This window comes from Camelus ferus, chromosome 3 (genome assembly GCF_009834535.1).
Source record: "Camelus ferus isolate YT-003-E chromosome 3, BCGSAC_Cfer_1.0, whole genome shotgun sequence".
NCBI lineage: Eukaryota > Metazoa > Chordata > Mammalia > Artiodactyla > Camelidae > Camelus > Camelus ferus.
The window spans coordinates 111,211,362-111,224,591 of record NC_045698.1 but is presented as its reverse complement, the minus strand read 5'-3'; the positions used below and the strand labels follow the sequence as shown (position 1 = coordinate 111,224,591).

The window sequence follows — 13,230 nt, the reverse complement described above, 5'->3', positions numbered from 1 at the left end:
GAGCCAGTGGACGTACTTTGTGTCTTAGTTTTCCGTTGGCTGCTGTAACAAATTATCACAAGTTCGGTGCTTCACAAATTTGTTGTAAGTCTGTAGTCAGAAGTCCAAAATGGGTCTCCCTAGGCTAAAATCAAGATGTCAGCAGGGTTATGGTCCTTTCTGGAAGATCTGTAAGGTAGAATCTGTTTTCTGCCCTTTCCAGCTTCTAGGACCACCTACATCCCTTGACTCGCAGTGCTCCTCCTCCATCTCCAAAGCCCACGACAGCAGGTCAAGTCCTCTCATCTCATACACCTGTATCCTCTTCTCTCCCTCTTCCATGTTTAAGGATCCTTGAGATTACCTTGGTTTGCCTGGATCATCTAAAATAAGCCCCCTGTTTCAAGGTCTGTTTATTAGCAACCTGAATTCCATGTTCTATCTTAATTCCTCTTTGTCATGAAATCTAGCATATGCACGGATTCTAGGCATTAGGACAAGGATATCTTTATCTACCAGAGTTTGGCTTCATCAGCTAACTAGCTGTGAGACTGTAGGCAAATTACTCAAGAGCTCTTGAGCCTCAGCATTTTTGCCCATGAAGGGGATAAATGGTGGCCTTAATGAGGCACTGCAGGGCCGCTCTCTGGCTTCCTTCCTCACCTCATGCCTTGCTCACACATGCTCCCTCCAGCCCTCATGCATGCTCCACAGGCGGCTTTGAACATCGGCTCATTTTGCCTGAAAACCTCTCCTCTCCCCTACTTTGCCTGCTTTCACTCTAAGTTACACTGCTAGTCTCAGCCTACATGTCACCTCCCCAGGGAAGCCTTCCTGGATTTACTAAGTCAAAACTACCAATTATATGTGGATGGCACCTTATGATATACCCCTGTGTCGGCTGTAATTGCACTTTTTGGAGGGTGATTTTTGGATTAATGTTTGTCTCCCCTACTAGTCTAGAAGCTCCCTAATGGTGAGGACTTTACGTGGCTTTGTTCACCATTATATACTCAGCAACCATCATGGTGCCTCACACATAAAAAGGATATTTAGAAAAATGTGTTGAATACTCACCAAACTGGGTTGGACAGTTATAAGAGACAATGGGCATAAAATACTGAAGGGGAATATATTAAAGCTTATTATTTTTTTAAACATAAATGAAAGCCCATAGAAGTTTCTCTGGCTGACAGATAAAATGATTGCCTTTCCATCCCAGAGCTCCAAAGAAGAGCAGAAAATAAGTAAATCTTTCAGAATGGCGTAATAAACAAAGCACACGTGGGCTCAGAAGATGCCTAAGTTATGTTGGTGTCCCAGCTCTGTCTCTTACTGAACTGTTTCTCTTTGAGGATGCTACTTACCCTTGATGATCCTTAGATCCCCAGAGAGAGTTCTTTTGGGGACTAAATCCCATAAACTCTGAGTGGTGGCTGTTAGTCATGTATCTTGCCTTAGCATTAGGACATAAAATATCATATGTGAGTCCTACTTCCAGCATGAAGTAAAAAACAAGAAATCTCAGGGCCAACTTTCAGAGATGGCACATACCAGACAGGGATAAGTAATGAAACAGAACAATCATCACTGTGTAGGAGTGTGGTTATCTAAAATGTATTTTTTTAATGTAAATTACCAGACTACAGCTTAATCTGGTCTCATATATTGGGTGCCCTAGCATAATCAAGACACTCAGGATTGTGGGGGAAAGGATACTTTAAATGATTTCTCCACCTCCATTCTGAGGTTTTAAGACATAGGTGTGAAAATACGCTGCCCAAGAGTTAGTTTTTTTTTTTTTTTTTTTTTTACTCTTGTGAATATGGGCTTGAGACAGGGATTGCCATTTTCTCCAAGTATGTATTCTCCCCTTCTTCCCAGGTAACTGACTCTCTGAAGGTTATCTGGGCATCTGGCCTGCCAGAATAAAGATTGCATTTTTCAATCATGTTAACTGTTTTCTAGCTAATTGAACAGAACAGAATTTATGAGCACTACTTTTGGGAAATATCCTTAATGGCAATTATCATACTCCTTTCATTCTCTTTTTCCTTATTCCTGCTGACTAGAATGTGGATGTGATGGTTGGAGCTGGAGCAGCCATTATATATCATGAGGTAGAAACTGCATGTTGAGGACAGTGGAGCATAAGATCCTGAGATCGTAATGAACTTGGATCCTCCACACAGCCTGGGAGCACTTTTTCTTTAACATAAAAAGAAAATTTTATTTTCAAAGGTCCTACTATTTTGAGGTTCTGCCACAAACAGCAAACGTAAGTCTAACTAATACAGAGTATATTCCAAACTAGACTGTAAAGTCCTTTGAGAAGGGCAGATTTATACCTGGTTTGTTCATGTTGAAAGATTTACAGACTTCACAAAGTATTCTCATGTGGGAAAGCAAAAAGTCATCAGTAGGAGCCTTTCATTTGCCAAGTCTCCACAGAGTGTAATTACAAGTACTTTTATTCTCTCTCTCAGCACCCTCAAGCCCACTCACTAGGTTTGGCCTTTGTCCTTACCTAAACATAAACTTAAGAAGCCGAATAATTTCCCCACCACTCTAAGGAAAACATACATAAGAATAATCCCTTTGTTTTGGTTTTAAAAGTCCAATTCACAGGACCCAAATTCAAGAAGCTCCTACTTGTCAAAGATGGAACAACTCGGGTATCAAATAAGTCTTTGCAATGAATTGCAGAACAGTCAAAATGTTAAAATCACAAGTTCATAAGATACTTGAAAAAAATTCCAACCTATCGATCACTTTCAGAGGATGCTGGAGAACCAATTTATTATTCTCAAAACTAGAAAACAAAGGGAAAGAAGGGAACATACTTCTTATATTCCTGAAGATCTGTATCCCAGTTCAATAATCAAATATTTAATGAGGAAAACTCCTTCTTTACAGAAGAATTCCAATGAATAAATTAAGGAGTGCTAGAATATTACCCTTTTGCAATCCTAATGACGTAATGGATTTAGGCAGTGATCCTCAGTTGCTGCAAAAATCATTATGTGAAAAGCCAATAGGAAAATTTATAATTTATTTATTAGACTGATAACATTGTAACACACAGATCAATCTTCACAGCACAAAAAGAGAGACAACCAGACATTATATATTTCCTGATGTGATGTAGTAGGAAATACACAAAACCACCTACGCAGAAGTCTTGCCAAAAAAAGAAAAAAAAATCAAACATTAATCTCATCAAACCTCTAGATCTAAATTCGAGTTTGCAGGAAATGCAAGAGATAAAGGAACATGACAAATGACAGCACAGAGATGCAGTTGGATAAGTCCAGAATGCAGTTGACCCTCCGAATTTGCGGGTTCTGCATCTGTGGATTCAACCAACTGTGGATCCAAAAAAAAAAAAAAAAAAAAACTTCTGGGAAGTTCCAAAAAGCAAAACCTGAATTTACCATGAATCAGCAACTATTTACATAGCATTTGCAATGTATTTATAACTATTTTTATAGCACTTATATTGCATTAGGTATTGTAAGTAACCTAGAGATAATTTAAAGTATACAGGAGGATGTGTGTAGGTTATATGCAAATACTACACCATTTTCTGTAAGGGACTTGAGCATCCTGAGGTTTTGGTATTGGTGGTGGGGGAACAAATCTACTGTGGGATGATTGAACTCAAACCACTAAAGACAAATGACCCTGTGTCTGTAACAAATAAATCATAGGGAGAACCCATAGATTAAAAGAGACTTTAAGAGACATATCAAGCATGAGCTGATTTTATCCAGATTTAGATTCAAGCAGATCAATTGCTTAAAGACATTATGAGACACCTGAGAAATCAGAATACTGACTGCATATTTGATGATTAATTACTTTGACATTTTAAGGCATGAAAATGGTGCTTTATCTTAAGAGTCCTCATTTTGCACAAAAACAGACTGAAATAATTATTGATAAAATAACGAAATGTGAGATTTGCTTTGTTATAATCCACGGGAGGGGCAGAAATAGGTAGAGGAAGAGATCACAAATGTTCGGTTGAGCTGACAATCGAAGCTGGGTGGTGGGTAGGTTGGGGGTTTTTTATTCTAGTCTCCTTACATTGCTCTATGTTCCAAAATTTTAATAAGTTTTTATAAATTTTAGTAAGTTTTAAAATAAATTTTTAATAATTTTTTCAGTTAAGAAAAGAAAAAGGCCTGTCCATTTCAGTCTAATAACCAAAACTCCAAACATGTATTCAATTTAATGCTTTTCCTCAACCTAAGCAGAAGTCTGCTACAGGCTTTGAAGCATATTGCCTTTTCTACTACGTCCTAACTCCTCCTCCTCCCCCGCACACTCGCCTTGCTCCAGACTCACCCCTTCAGGGGCAGGCTTGTGGGGGAGAAGGGAAAGAAGCACCGAATTCAGTGAGGTTACAGCTGCCATCTGGGGTTGCTGCCCTCTGAATGTGGTCAATACCCAGTTGCTTTTTCTTTCATGGGAAGGTGTTGTCATGTCATTGTTTTCATTATTTTCAGAACTCTGCCAGTAGTTCTCTTGATGCGGGAGATGCCAGTCTGACTCCCAGTGAGCCCAACCTTCAGCTCTTGGGCTTCTTCTGGTCCACCTCCAGCATTCTCCTGTCCCCCCCCCCAACTCTGCTGGGACCCCTTTGCCCTATTGGTTATCCTCTTGGGTAAATTTCCCTTAAAGTGCCTGTCACTTGGTTTCTGGTGGATGCAAACACCTGCCCTCCTTCTCCCTGGGTGACACATAGGGCCCCTAAAACTCTCTCTTTTGACTTTTCAAGCTTTTGTTTTCTAAAGGCTGGAAGTGGGTGAAGACTATTAACTGGCAAACTTGTTTTGCTTCTTATTGTCAAGCATGGATAATAGAGTATTCCGTTTTAGAACAGGATGGCGCCGGTTCCTTGAATGGCATTACTTTAGACCCTTAAGGGGGAGGATACAGCTTAAGTGGTAGAGTGCATGCTTGGCTGCACAGGGTCCTGGGTTCAATCCCCAGTACCTCCTCTAAAAATAAATAAGTAAATAAACCTAGTTACCACTTTCCCCAACAACAACAAAAAGATCTTAACTGAATCTGAGCTTCATAAGCTTGCTTAACATCCCGTAACAAAGAAACAACCAATTCAGGCTGGCACTCCTGAATCCAGCTACTTAAATAGTGACATCCAAAATTTTGATTTCTGTTTCTTAGTTTTGTGTCGGCTTCACCCTTAGGCAGGCTTTCCTGGCAGGATGGCTGCCAGGAGTCCTAGGCTGATCTTTTACCACTGAAACTGGATTTTTTTCTGCTAATAGTTCCAGCCAAAGTGCCTGAACTGAGAATCATTGCCCTGGCTTGGGTGACATGATAACATGTACGTCGGTTGTTACAACCAAGGCAGAATATTCCGCTGTCTGTTTCTAGGTCTGCACCCTCTCCTGGATTTGGGGGTGGGATGGAGTCAGCCCTGCCCAGCCACATGGACTGAGAAGAGGAGGAGCGCACCCTCCGGAGGAACACCAGCGTGTTGTCTCTGGAGGAAGTGGGCTGGATGCCGGCTCATCGATAAATGGTCTCACCCTTAGCCTAACCTCAAGCTCATTTTTGTTGCTCTATTGTTTGAGGCCCTGCATTTCCAATCCTCTTCTCTGGTCCAGAGAACAGCCATTTGATAAAGGAAGACGCTTCTTACATTACCTCAGAGCCCCTCGGTGTCCAGGACAAAGAGATTCTTCAACTGTCCTCTTAGGATGTGGCTTCCAAGGCCTTTGTTGATTCTTGTGGTTCTCATCCAAACTTGATCAGGTTGGTTTGTATCTGTTTCAGAGTGATCCCCAGAACATTTTGGTAATTGCATAGCCTCTTCTTTCTGAAAATTTAAAAAAAAAATGAACAATGACAAACCCTTATTCCTTGTAGAACTATTAGTCCTCGAGGAAAAACATGGCATGAGCACATAGACATTTTTGGGTAGAGTGTTCACTGCAGTGTTGTTTGTAATGGAAACAGCTTATATGTGCATCAGTGAGGAACTAGTTAAATAATCTGTGATGTATCCATTCAGTGGAACACTGTAAGGTGATGAAAATGAATCGAGTATATCTAGGATGTGTCACCCTAAAACAGTCCAAGAGATATTGTTAAGATAGAAAAGGTACAGACCAATAGGTGTGGCATAATCCCATTTTTACATAAAGGTATTTTGTGTTTTTATTAATATATATGTATATGTGTACACTGTATAAGGCAATGTCAAAAAGTGTACATAGCGGACATCTAGCAAATGAAACTGGAGAAGTGGAGAGACGTTTTGCTTTTTAATTTATTAAAAAATATAAAATTATGGGAGAACTTTTTACTTTCCAGTTTGTAATTTAAAAAATATGTCCTTTGTCAAGAAATAGTTGGTTTGATTAGTAGAAGACAGTGATAACTAAGGTGGTCAGGAAGCTTAGACCTAATTTTTTGAAATATTTCTTTCTCATTTTCTTTTTTTGAAATATGTACTTACATATATATATTTTTGTACATTTGTATATGTATATATAAATTCTTGTAAAATATATAAAATTTGTATATAAATAAATTCTTGCTGGCAAAAGCCAGCTATCAAATAGACAAAAATAATAATCACTTCTAGTCTCACCCCATGGAGAAAATCAACGTTACCATCTATCTTACTTTCTTCTAGTATTTTTTTCAGAGTTAAATTTAATATTTAATCATAATAACCATCTTACCCAAGCTCCTGGATTATTTACTCCCCCAACCTCTATACAGTTCCTAATCTTTACTTTTATCTTTAATGTTTTATATTTGTGTGTGTATGTAATTGCAAGCTTCCTCAATATAACATCAAAGAAATAAATACACAGATTGAGATGGAACATCTCATGGCTTATAAACATAGGCAAATTGGAAGCCAAGAGACAGAAATCATTCTAAGACTGAAGAATAGGGCGGAAGTCAGCTCTGAGTGGGGCTAAAGATGGCTGAGGACAGAAGCAAGTCGCGAGCAGAAAGTGGGGAGGAGGGGAAGAGAGGTGACAGTAGTTGGATCGTAGTGTTGAGAAATAACATTATTTAGATCACCCGTCTGGCTTCTTTCAAGTACTCCAGCTCGTCTTTGTAAACCTAAGGCGGAAGCAAACTGATTTGCATACTGGCCTTCAGGGAAAGAGTCTAGGTGACTGTGGTCTCTTTTTGACAGCCGGAAGGTAAGGCAGAAATCAGGCTGGCTTCCTGAAGTCCTAGGTGCCTAAGGCTAACCGCAGCTCATCCCACGCCCGCTCGGTTTAGCAGTGTTGACATAAAAGCACTGTGGATTGTATTTGGGGCCGGGGGATTTACCCAGCAGATACATGCTGCGTACAGTATGGAAATCTCCCCACCCTCACATCCTGCCTCACTGACAGTGCCCTCTCCGGTGGCATACTCATCGAAAAGGCTATATATAGCTGCCTGCTGGCCTCACTTCTCCAAGTGATAGATGGGGAGCAAAAGTTATTGACTTGAAACCTCTTCCCATGGTAAGTGTGCAGACTTCAGCCGTCTGTAGTCTTGCACGTCTATATATACTCAGAACGTCACATACAAATATATGGAAAACTATCCTTAGAATTGTAGTTTTGGAGGTTTCTTCTTACAAAACATTGTTGGTTTTCAATATCGAGGTGAGTGTTCTTAGGTCCATACACTCAACCCATTCACTGTTATGCTCTCATGTATTTAGTTGTGCCCCTGTATTGTCCCCCATCTCTTTGGTGGTGACTTATACATGCTTCACTATAGTTCTTGTTAAGAACAACTACCAAAAAGTTGTAACTAGAAAAAATTATAAAGTATGTAACGTACACTTTCAATGTTGTGTTAAAGCATTGTTCATGTACCTGTCTGAGGATTATGTGATTATCAAAGAGAAGGAAAGAAGACAATGGGATTAGATTAATAAATCAAGTCTGAAGTATTGCTGTCTGTTTTTTTTAACAGCTTTATTGAGATGCACTTCCCACACCGAGACATTCGCCCATCGCGAGTGTACACTTCAGTGGTTTTTCATATATTCACAGTGTTGTGAGACTATCACAATGTGATTTTGGAGCACTTCTGGAACCCCAGGAAGGCTATCTGTTGTTGATTAAAGTCTAGGCTTTGTGAAGTTCCGTAATAACTTAGAGATTTTCATTCAGAAGAGATGCAAATGACTTCTGTTTAGTAAAAAAATAACCCCAAAGGTTATAATGTCATTGCCCTGTAGCCATTTAACCAGTTCTGCATCTAACCTGGCAATGTTCGCCCAACATCCTTTCTCCAGTGCCAACACCTGTTCCTCTAATTCTCCTTGAACCAGCTCTGCCATCACGTTGATGCCCTCACGGATGAGTTAATTAAATCTCCAACATGTTTTCATTGTATGTTTGTGTGAGAGTCACATTTAAAATGTTTTGAAACTTGTATTTTGGCAACCTGAACGCTCTTAGCACAATGGTGGACATGTAGTGGGCAATCAGTAAGTGTGTCCTGACTTACTACTGATCTCCATTTTTTGGATAAGGAGTGTATCAGACTTTTCAACTTTGGGAAGAGGGAATAAATTTTCAGGTCTTTAAGAAAAATCAGAAAATGAATTTTGAATGATATTTTGTGTTTTGGTTCTCAAATTCTAAAATTTTGTGCCAGGGAGAGTTAAATTTGAATGAAGCTAATTATTTACCTCTTTTCTATATCAAGGTTTGAATGAATGAGTATTCTAAGAACAGAATTTTACTGCCAGAACATTTTTATAACTCTATAAACTTAAAGTATTATTTACTTTTGTGTAAGAAGTTTATGTAGTAGAATAAAATCTGAAAGGTATAAAAGAAAATGCCCTGGAAAGCTAAGTCTCCATCCCACCATTTCCCTCAGCCAACAAGTTGCCCAAGATTGCTCCTACTACCAGCTTCCTGACATCTTTTCACACACGCACACGTTAAAAATTTTTTTATTAAAAAAAAATGGCTTACCATATATGCTGTTTTGCAACTTGCTTTTTTCACTTACTAATATCTATTGAAAATTGTCTAACATCCCTATACATAATAGTTGCCTCAGTCAAAATATGTCTAGTAGGTGATCACTTCTCACTACTTGCACTACTACCACAGGCATCTTAGCCTCATCATCTCTCGTGGGAGCTACCCGTCTCCACCTCTGTGCGTATCACAACTCGACCATCTCTTTGCAACATGGTGGCCAGAATGGTCCTCCATATATGTAGATCAGATCATCTCCCATTTAGAGCAGAGCTAAAGACACACAGTGCCCTACAAGATCCATCCTACATGATCTGTTTCCCTACCATCACCACCGATGCTTCTTGGTCTCATCCCCTGCCACACTCATTCACTCCACTCTCATCACTGTAGCCCCTTTGGTGTTCCTTTAACACACCAGGCACACTCCCACCTCAGGATCTTGCCCCTTGCTATTCCTTCTGACCGAGATGCTACTCCCCAGATGTCTGCATGGCTTCCTCCCTGACCTCCTTAAGGTCTTTGCTCAAAGGTCACTTTTCCTTGAAGCTCCTTGACTACCACCTCCAGCTCCCTCTCCCCTGCATAGACGTCCATCTGACTTTTTTACTTTATCTTTCTCCATAGCACTTACGAGCATTGGAGATACCATATGTTTTACTCACTTACTGTCTGTATACCAGCTCCATGAGAGTAAGGATATTTGTTTTGTCCACTGCTGTGTTCCTAGCACCTAGAACAGAGCCTGGCACAAAGAAGGCACCTAATAGTATTAATTATCAACAATAATTAACAATACTTGTAATTTGTGTTCTATTTGTGTGTCCCAGTGTAGTGTAGTTTAACCATTGCCCTATTTGGGGACTTCCATATGCTTCTGGTGCTGTGTGACCTTGATACAGTTGCTTAACTTCTCTGAGCCTTGATTTCCTCCTCTTAAGAATAGGAATAATAGTGGTAGCTACATTTTATAGGGCTGTTTTGGGATTATATTGTATACATTTTAAGGTTAAGTGTTTAGCACAATGCCTGGCTTATAGTAAGTTCTTAATAATATGATTATGATTTCTCTCATTAATCATTCATCAGAAATGGACTTATGGGAAGAATAGATGGTTGAGAATATAGAAACCTCTTATTTTAAAACCTAATCATGTTAACTTTTAGCCATAATCTCCTTACAATTGAATATAAACCACTTCATACTTTTTTTTGGAGAAGTCATTTAACATCTCCAGAAAGAAAAAAAAATTAGCTCTTCAGAGGTGGGACCTTGATCTTTGCATCTCCATTTTCTAGCTGCTCCTAAAAAATAGTGTTTGCTCAATAAATTTTGTTGACTAAACAAATAGAACAATGAATCTCAGGGAGCATCAGCAAGGTTGTATTTATTGAAAAGCTGTAATGTGCCAGGTACTGCAGTAGGCACTGGGGAATATAAAAAAGACCATTTAGGGGATGAAGTTTATTTCAAGACCTTCACATAGTAATCACTGAGTTTGGAGGAATGTATTTTTATTTCAAAAATAGTCTTCTAACTGGGGGAGGGGGAATTTGGATTCATCACCTTGTGCAAAGAACAAAAACTCCAGAAAGACGTCTTTGCCATAATTTCTCTGAAGAGCTTTTCAAAGAAACAAAACATCAGTGGTTTATCAGGTAGACATCAAGAGTGAAGCAGCAGGAAAACCAATGCGGGAAATCCTATGGTGATTCAAGACCTCAACGAATTCCTGGGGTCCCCACGCACATCGCTAACCGTGAACAATTCCATATTTGGTGCAGAGTGAGAGTATGATGGTGAGCCGCCAGCTTGAGACAGAGACCAAGACTCTGAGTCGAAGACCTAGTACGGAATCCAGCCTTGCATCCTGAGCCTTGGTTCCTCACCATAAAATTGTGGTTTTAAAAATTAGCCTCCTTGAAATGTCATTCTAAGTGAAGTAAGCCAGAAAGAGAAAGAAAAATACCGTATGAGATCGCTCATATGTGGAATCTTAAAAAAACAAATAAATAAATACAAAACAGAAACAGACTCACAGACACAGAATACAAACTTGTGTTTGCCAAGGGGGAGTGGTGGGAAGGGACAGACTGGGAGTTCAAAATTTGTAGGTACTGACAGGCATATGTAGAACAGATAAACAAGATTATACTGTATAGCACAGGGAAATATAAACAAGATCTTATGGTAGCTCACAGCGAAAAAAAATGTGACAATGAATATATGTATGTTCATGTATAACTGAAAGGTTGTGCTCTACACTGGAATTTGACACAACATTTTAAAGTGACCATAACTCAGTCAAAAAATGTTTTAAAAAATAATCTCCTTGAAATGCAAAAATGGGTGAGAAAACTCTCCATATATTGGAAACCACTGTACAAATGGGACTCTGGTTCTGACAGGTGGCACTTCTTCTAAGTTCCAGCCAGCACTGTGCTACACCACTGGGGACACAGAGAACGAGGTCCCTGCCCTTAGCAAGCACTCAGTCCACTTCCAGGATTTTCTCCCCAGGACGTCATTTAGCAGAAGCAAAAGTATATTTGCAGGGAGATAATCACTGCAGAGAGACTGATAACAACACAGCAAAACTGGAAACAACCCAGATATTTACAAAGGCAGAATGGTTTTCTAAGTTGTGAGTCCCAACTATCCAGCTTAGCCACACCAACAGCCTGGCAGGGTCAGCCTTATAGAAATGGTGGTTTGTTTGGAGGGGGAGGCTGGTGACCCTGCCCCGAAGGGATGACTGCTTGGGGGCTGGACAAAGGGATATGTGATGGTGACAGCTCACAAAGGACAGTGGAGGATAAATGTGGTAGTGCCAAGTGACTTAGGCAGAGCCCTGCAGGGAGATGGGCAGTTGCCTTCACTCCCTCTCTCTCTCGGCGACTTGATTTGTGGCTGGTGGAGCTATCTGAAATGAAGAGAACTGTGAGCAGTGAGTGTTTGTTACCTTATTACACGGCCAACAGCTACCGTTCAATGGGCGTGTTCAACACCTCCATGGGGGACCTGCAACAACAACTGTACAGGGGAGGAGAGTATGATATTTTCAAGTACGCACCCATGTTTGAGAGCGACTTCATCCAGATCAGCAAAAAAGGAGAGGTGATTGACGTCCACAACCGCGTCCGAATGGTGACTGTGGGCATCGCATCCACCAGCCCCATCCTCCCACTCCCTGACGTCATGCTGCTGGCCCGGCCAACAAAAGTCTGTGAAGAGCACATCAGATTTGTCCGGCCCATCAAGGGGAGAGGTCACAAGCCCCTAAAGACCCTAGAGCTCACCAGGCTGCTTCCCTTGAAGTTTGTCAAGATCTCTATCCACGACCGCGAGAAACAGCAGCTGCGCCTGAAGCTTGCCACTGGCCGTACTTTTTACCTGCAGCTGTGCCCCTCTTCAGATGCACGGGAAGACCTCTTCTGCTACTGGGAAAAGCTTGTCTACCTCCTGAGACCTCCAGCAGACAGTTCCAGCAGCACCCCGACTCTCCAAACTGGAGATGCAACCATGATAGAGGATGACAAAAGCCTACTGGTAAGCACCTACAGAGACTCAGGGAAACGGGGCCGGGTGCTTTGGAAGAGCAGCGCAAAGCTGGTCCTTCAAAGTCTTTGGTGCTCCCTGAGGCTCACCTGGGAAATGCCTTCTATGGTTGAAAAGAGTCAGGGCCAACTAAGCCATCACTACGGGACCTACCACGTTGGAGACGTTCCAAGTGCTACTCCAAATTGTCCCCCAAGGCCGAATTTCATAAAGACCTTAGGTATCATCTACTCTGGTCTCATTCCCAGGGTTGTCATCCCTTCTACAGCATCCTGATGGTCCAGTCTCTTCTTGAACACATGCCCCAGCCCAGGTAGTCTCATCGGTTGTGGAACGTCCTTCATTCGGTCTCCCCAGGACTGCCACGTGCCGTATGCACACCTGCACATGCAGCTTGTTTCAGTAGTCACCAAAATGTAGAATACGTGCATCCCTTGACCCAGCAATCCCGCTTTTAGGCATCTGTCCTGCAGAGATAGGAGCACAAGTGTGTAAAATTAAAGCGTATGATGATGAGGAATTGAATTGGTGCTTTCCCTGGCCCTTGGATTGTTCCAAGCAAAACAGTGACCTTTTGACAGGGGTGCTATAGGTGGGATCTTGCATCAAATGGGAGCTTAAGATATGAAGGATATTCTAATTATAAGCCCTTGGTCAGGGGACGGGGTGTAGCTCAGTGGTAGAGTGCATGCTTAG

The 13,230-nt window shown here is 41.0% G+C and overlaps 1 protein-coding gene and 1 long non-coding RNA gene across 2 annotated transcripts in view; both read left to right on the top strand.

Annotated features, from left to right (window-relative positions):
* The window catches only part of LOC116662794, a 73,079-nt gene extending 65,152 nt beyond the window's left edge, over positions 1-7,927 (top strand). Inside the window, exon 5 of the long non-coding RNA XR_004318846.1 lies at positions 5,386-7,927. This is a non-coding gene — a long non-coding RNA (uncharacterized LOC116662794). The remainder of the gene's footprint in view (positions 1-5,385) is intronic.
* A 3,765-nt stretch (positions 7,928-11,692) lies between these two features.
* Positions 11,693-12,647, top strand: FAM71B (family with sequence similarity 71 member B). The gene is given in 2 exon segments (XM_032467875.1): positions 11,693-12,531; positions 12,534-12,647. Coding segments are annotated over 2 exon segments (741 nt in total). The 5' UTR covers positions 11,693-11,904.
* The last annotated feature ends 583 nt before the right edge of the window (positions 12,648-13,230 follow it).